The following is a 9,151-nucleotide window of genomic DNA, read 5'->3' on the forward strand; positions in this document are numbered from 1 at the left end:
ACCGGGGGGGGGGGGGGAGGGTGCCTCCGTCCATCCTCCCGCCTCCCCCTCCCTTCGGATTGGCTCTGGGGGAAAAAAGAGGACCAGTCAGAAAGTTTAAGACTTCCGCTCGCTTTCGATGTCCCAATTCTCAAAATTTCAGGGCAATCGGAGAAAATATTCGCCGGCAAAAACAGCCGTTTCACTTCGACTGGGCTGAGAAAGGAAAGAAAGAAAGAAAGGAGGGAGGGAGGGAGGGAAGAAAGGAGGGAGGGGGCAGGGAGGGAGAGAGGGAAGGAAGGAAGAAGAGAGGAAGGAAGGAAGGGAAGAAGAAAGAGGGAGGGAAGAAGGAAGGAAAGAAAGGAGGGAGGGGGCAGGGAGGGAAGGAAGGAAGAAGGGAGGAAGGAAAGAAAGAAGAGCAAGGGAGGGAGGAAAGAAGCAAAAAAGGAGGGAGGGAGGAAGGAAAGAAAGGAGGGGGCAGGGAGGGAGAGAGGGAAGGAAGGAAGAAGAGAGGAAGGAAGGAAGGGAAGAAGAAAGAGGGAGGGAAGAAGGAAAGAAAGGATGGAGGGAGGGGCAGGGAGGGAGAGAGGGAAGAAGGAAGGAAAGAAGAAGGGAGGGAGGGAGGAAGGAAGGAAAGAAAGGCAGAAGGGAGGGAGGAAGGAAGGAAAGAAAAAAAGAGATTCACCCCCAAATAAAATAAAAGGCACCACAGAGGGGGCCGAATCGCGATCGTAGAGGCCAGAGGTGGCTTTTGAGCCAAATAAAATTATTCCCATCGCTAATAAAAATGCCAAAAAAAGGGAAATTATCATCTCCCAGTGGCCAGCACTGGCAGAATCGATCAAAACAAGAGAAAAAAGGGAAATCAAACTTTTAAAACAAGAGTTTTTTTTCAATCTTAGCAACTTTAAGAAGGTTGGACTTCAACTCCCAGAATTCCCCAGCCAGGGAGGATTCTGGGAGTGGACGTCCACGCCATCTTTACAAGTTGCCACCTAAGCTTCGGGTAGTAGCATCATAGAAAGCCCCTCTGGATTTCAACTTACGTCGAGCAGAATTCTACTGATTAATGAACGTCGGTGGGTGTATCCCAAGGGTGGGAGTTTTAAGAGGGGGGCGGACTTCAACTCCCAGGATTCCCCAGCCAGCCGAGGAGGGGAGGGAGGGAAATCCTGGGAGTTGAAGTCCACGCTTCTTAAAAGACGCTAAGGGTCGAGAAAAACGGTCTCAAGTAGGAGGAGGAGCGCATGAATGGGGCGGCATGCTCGGCTTAGCCAAATTGGCAGGAAATCGGGGCCGAAAGGAAACTTAAATTTCGGGAAAACCAGCTCCGATCGCGAGTGGAGTGCAGGATCGAAGGCGAAAGAGAAAAGCCAATTTTTTTTTTTGGGGGGGGGGGGGGGCGTACAAGCAGGAAGGGAAGACACCCCCCACCCACCCACCCACCCCCGTTCCTCCCGGCTTGGGTAAATCGGAGGAGTCACAAGCAGGGATGAAACAGCAGCTGAGTCCTCGGTCAATTTCGGGCGGAAGAAGAGAAGAGCCAAGCCGCGTCGAGGGATCGGTGAGCTTCACGTTAGTGCAGCCGGAGCGGGGTGGATCCGTCGCGAGATCGCAAGCTTCTGAAATCTGCACAAAAAGGGGCGGGGGGGGAGGAATTTTTGCCCCCCAGGAGGGCAAGGCCGTGCACTTGAGGGGGGTGGGTGGGTTTCCGTTTCGGTGAAGGAGTCCCGGCGAAATCGGCCAACCGATGACAACTTGCAAGTCGCCGTTCCTTTAGGGGGCCTGGAACGAGTTGGCGGCTGCCCCGGCTGCGGCGTTGGCCGCCGCCGTGCGAACCGTTTGGTTGGACATAACGCCGGCGGCGAATTCGGCCTGGGCTTTTTGGAAGCTGGCGCCGGTGCGGCGGTAAAGGGAGTGGATCTGTGAGAAAAGAGAGGGAAATTGGCTGGGAAATTGGACATGCTGGATTTCGCGGAATACGAGGGCGCGAGAAATCGGGGGCTCGTCCGAGATGGCAAAGGAAGAACCGATCCAAATTTTGCATCAAATACAGGTAGTCCTCGATTTACAAAAGTTTGGGGGACCGATGACCGTTTTTCACACTTACGACCGTTGCAGTATCCCCATGGTCACATGATAACATTCGGACGCCTGGCAACTGACTCTTTTTTATGATGGTTGCCCTGTCCCGGGGTTGGGTGACCCCCCTTTTGTGACCTTCCGAATGAGCCGGAGGAGGCCGGATTCACTTAACGACTGTCTTGTTAACTCAGCTAACGGCAGCGATTCACTTCGGGAACGTAGCCAAAAACATCGTAAAATGGGACAACCCTGAGTTAACGCCTGACGTTTCGCTTAGCCACGGGAATTTAAGAGCCCGGTTGTGGTCGTAGGTCGAGGACTACCTATGCTTTCTGCTCTACTCACCCGTTTCAACATGATGATGCCCAGCCCGGCGACGACGGTGAACAACACGGCAACAAGGATCATGAAAATGCCCACCCCTGGGTTTTGTCTGAGAGCGACGAAGCTGATGATCCAACCGCTGGAAGACAGGAAAATGGAGAAAATACAAAATTTCTCTGGAGGAAGGACAGGGCTACGTTTGATCTGCTCACTATCCAAATTCAGGACCGGAAAAACGAAGATGCGCCTGGGATCTAGGCGCCAACCCACTTGACCAGATTCCGCTTAGGAGCCCCCCCCCCCTTACCTGAATCCCCAACCAGGAATCCCAACGGCCTGCAGGACGTACATCACGTCTTGGGCGAAGAAGATGAAGAAAAAGACGAAGAAGTTGAAAGAGCTGTCACTCCTGGCATTGAAGGAGAGATAAGAGAGAGGGACGGAGAGAGAGAGAGGGAAGAGAAGAGAGAGGAGAGGAAGCGAGGGAGGAAGAGCAAGAAGAAAGAGGAGAGAGAGAGAGGAGAGGGAGCGAGGGAGAGAGAGAGAAGAAAGAGTGAAAGAGAGAGAGAGGGGAGAGAGACAGAAGAAAGGAGAGAGGCAGGAGGGAGAGAGAACGAGAAGAGAGAGGAGAGTGATAAAGGAGAGAAGAGAGAGAGAAACAGAAGAGGAGAGGCGGGAGGGAGAGAGAATAAGAAGAGAGAGAGAGCGAAAGAGAGAGGGGAGACAGAAGAGAGGAGAGAGGCAGGAGGGCGAGAGAAGGAGAGGAGAGAGGAGAGGGAGCGAGGGAGGGAGAGCAAGAAGAAAGAGGAGAGAGAGAAGAGAGGGAGCGAGGAAGAGAGAAGAAAGAGCAAAAGAGAGAGACAGAGACAGAGAGAGAGAGGAGAGAGACAGAAGAGAAGAGACAGGTGGGAGGGCAAGAGAACGAGGGGAAGAGGGAGCGAGGGAGAGAAGAAAGAGCGAAAGAGAGGAGAGAGACAGAAGAGAAGAGAGAAGAGAGAGGGAGGAGGGCGAGAGAACGAGGAGAGAGGAGAGCGAGAGAGGAGAGAAGAGAGACACAGAAGAGGAGAGGCGGGAGGGAGAGAGAATGAGAAGAGAGAAGAGAGGGAGCGAGGGAGAGAGAGAAGAAAGAGCAAAAGAGAGAGGGGAGACAGAAGAGAGGAGAGAGGCAGGAGGGAGAGAGAATGAGGAGAGGAGAGGGAGAGAGGGAGAGAGGAGAGAAGAGAGAAACAGAAGAGGAGAGGCGGGAGGGAGAGAGAATGAGAAGAGAGAGAGGGGGAGAAGAGAGAGAGAGAAGAGGGGAGGGAGGCAGAGAAAGAGAAAGAAAGAAAACAAACATTACTCACCCGTACGATTTCATTTTTAATATATTAGCATCACACTTTTATGTCTAGAAATAATTCAGGATAGTGAATATAAACGATAACACACCTTCCTCCTCCTATATTCCCCACCACGACAACCCTGTGAGGTGGGTTCGGCTGAGAGGGAGGGATTGGCTCAAAGTCACCCAGCTGGCTTTCACGCCTGAGGTGGGGCTAGAATTCCCCCTCTCCTGGCGATCGGCCCAAATTCACCCAGCCAGCTTTCAGCTCTAAGCTGAAACTAGAACTCACGGAGATCAGCCCAGCTATCTTTCAAATGTAAGGCGGGACTAGAACTCACTCTCTCCCAGTGCTTAGCTCAAATTCTCCCAGCCAGCTTTGGTGCCTAAGGCAGGACTAGAACTCACCGTCTCCTGGTGATTGGCCCCAAAAATCACCCAGCTGGCTTTCACGCCTAAGGTGGGACTAGAATTCACCGTCTCCTGGTGAGTTCTAGCCTGCCACCCCATTCCCCCCTTTCCCTTCAAAGCTTGATCCGAGCCAGGGCCGACTCCTAACCCCAGACGCACTGACGCAAGAGAGGCGCAACGCCGCCATACCGGAAAGCTTTGTACATGGGCCGATACCAGCACATGAAGGAGCAAGGCGTGAAAATCAAGGCCCAGAGGATGGAGAGGCCGAATCCGGAAGCGCCCGTGGCATCCACACAGAACCAGACGAGGGAGGCCAGGAAGTTGATGAAAAGAGCCACCGTGCTGGCTGTGAAAAAGTAAAAGAAGAAGAATAAGAACAACAACAACAACGACGATTAGTACACAAGAAAGCACAGATCAGCAACTGTGAGGGAGGGAGGACCAGACCAGCCCCTAATGAAAACTCAGGCGATCTTAACTTAATCTTATTTTAAGATGTTGGATAACCATTTGCCTGAAGTGGCGAAGGGTTTCCTGCCTAAGCAGAGGGGGTTGGACTAGAAGACCTCCAAGGTCCCTTCCAACTCTTCTCTTCTATTTCTTAGTCTATTCTGTTTCTTATTCTATTCTAGTTCTTATTCCATTCCATTCCGTTTCATTCCTATTCTATTCTATGCTATTCTATTCTACTCTATTTCTTATTCTATTCTATTTCCTATTCTATTCTATTTCCTATTCTATTCTGTTCTATTTCCTATTCTATTCTATTTCCTATTCTATTCTATTTCCTATTCTACTCTATTTCCTATTCTATTCCATTTCTTATTCTATTCTGTTCTATTTCCTATTCTATTCTATTTCCTATTCTACTCTATTTCTTATTCTATTCTATTTCCTATTCTATTCTATTTCCTACTCTATTCTGTTCTTTTATTCTATTTCCTATTCTATTCTATTCTATTTCTTATTCTATTCTATTTCCTATTCTATTCAATGGTATTCTATTTCTTATTCTATTCTATTTCTTATTCTATTCTATTCTATTTCTTATTCTATTCTATTCTACTCGATTCTATTTCCTATTCTGTTCTATGCTATTCTATTTCTTATACTATTCTGTTTTTTATTCTATTCTATTCTACTCGATTCTATTTCCTATTCTGTTCTATGCTATTCTATTCCTTATTCTATTCTATTTCTTATTCTATTCTACTCGATACTATTTCCTATTCTGTTCTATGCTATTCTATTCTATTTCTTATTGTATTCTATTTTTTATTCTATTCTATTCTACTCTATTCTATTTCTTATTCTATTCTATTCCTTATTGCTAGGTCCTATTGCTATTCCTACTGCTAGGTTGGCAGAAGCTGGGAGAAGTAACGGGAGCTCACTCCGTTACACGGCGCTGGGGATTCGAACCGCTTCGAACTGCCAACCTTTTCCGATTGACAAGCTCAGCGTCCTAGCCCCTGAGCCACCGCGTCCCTAGTCAAGGACTGCTGGCACGTAAAATCATTTTTTTAAAAAGGCTGGAGACATTGCTTACCCATCCAGAGGTAGTACATGATGCTGACTGTTTTCTGGAATTCCACGGGAATTTCCACGGAAACATCCTGATAGAAACAAGGCTTCACGGGGCAGAAGGAGGGCAGGGGGGGCCAGTTGTTCGGCCTGGCTGCAAACACAGAAAGGAAAAAGGTGGGTTTTCGCCGTTCTCGGCGCGGGGAATTGCGGGGGGGGGGGGGGCGGAAAAGCACGCCGTACCTGTCCCGCTGCTTAAGGCCGCGTTTCGCAGCTCGCGCTCCCGCCGGTCCAGCTCTTCGGCTTTCCGATTCAGCTCTTCCTGGCGCTTTAAGAGGTCGGCCGTAGCCGCGGTGGCCGCTTCCTAATTGGAAAAAACGGGAGGAATTATTGGGTGGAGCTGCAGTGTCCACCTACTGGCCCAGGGGAGGGTAGCTCCCGGATGCCCTTCAAGGCAGCTTGGAGGCGTCAAACTGCAAAGCATCGGAGTGGAGAAGTCTAGTTTTTTATTATTATTATTATTATTTTAATCCCATGTTTATTTTTCATAAGTCAGTCAAGGGAGTGAGCGTAACTCATGCTCTTTCCTTCTCCGATTTTCCGCATAACCAAGGGCTGGGCTGAGAGAGAAGGACTAGAACTCCCAATCTCCTGGTGATTGGCACAAAGTCACCCAGCTGGCTTTCCTGTCTAAAGTGGGACTAGAACTCACCATCTCCTGGTGATTGGCACGAAGTCACCTAATTGGCTTTCATGGCTGAAGCAGGACTAGAACTCCCAGTCTCCTGGTGATTGGCCCAAAGTCACCCAGTTGGCTTTCCTGTCTAAGGCGGGACTAGAACTCCCAGTCTCCTGATGATTGGCCCAAAATCACCCTGCTGGCTTTCCGGTATAAGGCAGGACTAGAACTCCCAGTCTCCTGGTGATTGGCACAAAGTTACCCAGCTGGCTTTCATCCCTAAGGCGGGACTAGAACTCACCATCTCCTGGTGAGTGGCACGAAGTCACCTAATTTGCTTTCATGGCTGAAGCAGGACTAGAACTCCCAGTCTCCTGGTGATTGGCCCAAAGTCATCCAGTTGGCTTTCCTGTCTAAGGTGGGACTAGAACTCCCAGTCTCCTGGTGATTGGCCCAAAGTCACCCAGCTGGCTTTCATGCCTAAGGCGGGACTAGAACTCACCGTCTCCTGGTGATTGGCCCAAAATCACCCTGTTGGCTTTCCTGACTAAGGCGGGACTAGAACTCTCTATCTCCTGGTGATTGGCCCAAAGTCACCCAGTTGGCTTTCCTGTTTAAGGCAGGACTATAACTCACTATCTCCTGGTGATTGGCCCAAAGTCACCCAGTTGGTTTTCATGCCCAAGGCCCAACTAGAACTCACCATCTCCTGGGGATTGGCACAAAGTCGCCCAGCTGGCTTTCATGCCTAAAGGTGGGACTAGAACTCACCGTCTCCTAGTTTATAGTCTGAAGCCTTCCCCACCAGACCAAACTGCCAATTTCACCCCAATTTCACCCCCCCCCCGATTTTATCACCAAATTGACCTGTCTATTTCTACCAATATTTCCCTTCTTTACCTCTCCAGAATGTGCTCTCTCTCCCTCCCTCTCCCCTTACCTGAGTCCCGTACGAGCCGTAATTTCTGGGCTCCGCATTGTTGTTTTTCTTGGGCAACTCCGAGACAGGAACTGTGGGCACAGAGGGGATGGTGGGAGCCGAGGCCGGGGGCTGGAATGGTGGGGAAGCTGCTCCGAGAGAGAGAGAGACAGAGAGAGAAAGAGAGAGAGAGAGAAAACTCAAATTTCTTCAGAACGCAACTCACTTAACAATCAACTCCAACTGTAGTCGTTAAGTGAGGACTACTTGTAAATCAGGTGGCATTCCAAATTCCTCCTGCTTTCTCTTATTAACTAGCCGCGATTTCCACTACCAGTTCGGTCAAACTGGTCCAAACTGGAAGAATACCACTTCTGCTTGATCTATAACCACAATCACAATTCTATCTATCTCTATGTCTCTATCGACCTACCTATCTATATCTATTTTCTCTCTCTCTCTATTATCTATCTTTCTATCTATATCTATTTTCTCTCTCTCTATTTATTATCTATCTTATCTATCTATATCTATTTTCTCTCTCTCTCTTTTCGATTTATTATCTTATCTTTCTATCTATTTTCTCTCTTCTATTTATTATCTATCTTATCTTTCTATATCTATTTTCTCTCTCTCTTTTATTATTTATCTTTCTATCTATACCTATTTTCTCTCTCTCTTTTATTTAGGTTTAGGTTTAGGTTTAGGTTTATTAGCATTTGTAGGCCGCCCTTTTCCCTGAGGGGACTCAGGGCGGCTCACACAAAACCAGGAAGGGGGGGATACAACATTAAGATAACAACATATAATAAAATAATAGGCAACATTCATTCATCATTCGGGCGGGGTAACGATCCTTATCCCCAGGCCTGACGGGCGAGCCAGTTCTTCAAGGCTATGCGGAAGGCTTGGACGGTGGGGAGGGTACGAATCTCCACGGGGAGCTCGTTCCAAAGGGTCGGGGCTACTGCTGAGAAGGCCCTCCTCCTTGTAGTTGCCAGCCGACACTGGCTGGCTGATGGGATGCGGAGGAGGCCTAGTCTATGGGATCTTATAGGTCGCAGGGAAGTAATTGGCAGAAGGCGGTCTCTCAAGTATCCAGATCCACTGCCATGTAGGGCTTTATGGGTGATTAATAGCACCTTGAAGCGCATCCGGAGATCGACAGGTAGCCAGCGCAGCTCGCGGAGGATAGGTGTTATGCGGGTGAATTGAGGTGCACCCGCAATCACTCGCGCGGCTGCGTTCTGCACTAGCTGAAGTCGCCGGATGCTCCTCAAGGGCAGCCCCATGTAGAGCACATTGCAGTATTCCAGCCTAGAGGTCACAAGGGCCCGAGTGACTGTTGTGAGAGCCTCCCGATTCAGGTAGGGTCGCAACTGGCGCACCAGGCGTACCTGGGCGAATGCCCCCCTGGTCACAGCCGTTAAATGGTGGTCGAATGACAGCTGTGGATCCAGGAGGACTCCCAAGTTGCGAACCCTCTCTGAGGGGTGTAAAATTTGACCCCCCAGCCTGAGTGTTGGAATATTGGCCAAATCTTTGGGAGGAAAACACAACAGCCACTCGGTCTTTTCTGGGTTGAGCACAAGCTTGTTAACCCTCATCCAGTCCATGACGGCCTCAAGGCCCCGGCTCATCACATCAACCGCTTCATTGATTTGGCACGGGGCGGACAGATACAATTGAGTATCGTCCGCATATTGATGGTATCCAATCCCGTGCCTACGGATGATCTCTCCCAGCGGTTTCATGTAGATGTTAAATAGTAGGGGGGATAAGACCGAGCCCTGCGGCACCCCATAATTTAGGGGCCTAGGGGACGATCTCTGCCCCCCCACTAACACCGACTGCGACCTGTCTGAGAGGTAGGAGGAGAACCACCTCCTACCTCTCGGACAGATAG

The 9,151-nt window shown here is 49.6% G+C and overlaps 1 protein-coding gene across 1 annotated transcript in view; it reads right to left on the bottom strand.

Moving 5' to 3' along the window:
• Nucleotides 1–693: 693 nt before the first annotated feature.
• The window catches only part of LOC106543293 (secretory carrier-associated membrane protein 3), a 16,003-nt gene continuing 7,545 nt past the window's right edge, over nt 694–9,151 (bottom strand). Inside the window, exons 2-8 of the mRNA XM_087707659.1 lie at nt 7,267–7,394; nt 5,891–6,011; nt 5,673–5,801; nt 4,310–4,469; nt 2,696–2,797; nt 2,410–2,527; nt 694–1,902 (exon numbers count right to left, since the gene is read on the bottom strand). Coding sequence (XP_087563785.1) covers nt 1,756–1,902; nt 2,410–2,527; nt 2,696–2,797; nt 4,310–4,469; nt 5,673–5,801; nt 5,891–6,011; nt 7,267–7,394 — 905 coding nt within the window. The 3' untranslated portion in view covers nt 694–1,755. The remainder of the gene's footprint in view (nt 1,903–2,409; nt 2,528–2,695; nt 2,798–4,309; nt 4,470–5,672; nt 5,802–5,890; nt 6,012–7,266; nt 7,395–9,151) is intronic.

The sequence above is a fragment of the Thamnophis sirtalis genome, unplaced genomic scaffold (genome assembly GCF_051295495.1).
Source record: "Thamnophis sirtalis isolate CommonGarterSnake01/CBP01778 unplaced genomic scaffold, rThaSir2_p1.2 scaffold_2, whole genome shotgun sequence".
Lineage (NCBI taxonomy): Eukaryota > Metazoa > Chordata > Lepidosauria > Squamata > Natricidae > Thamnophis > Thamnophis sirtalis.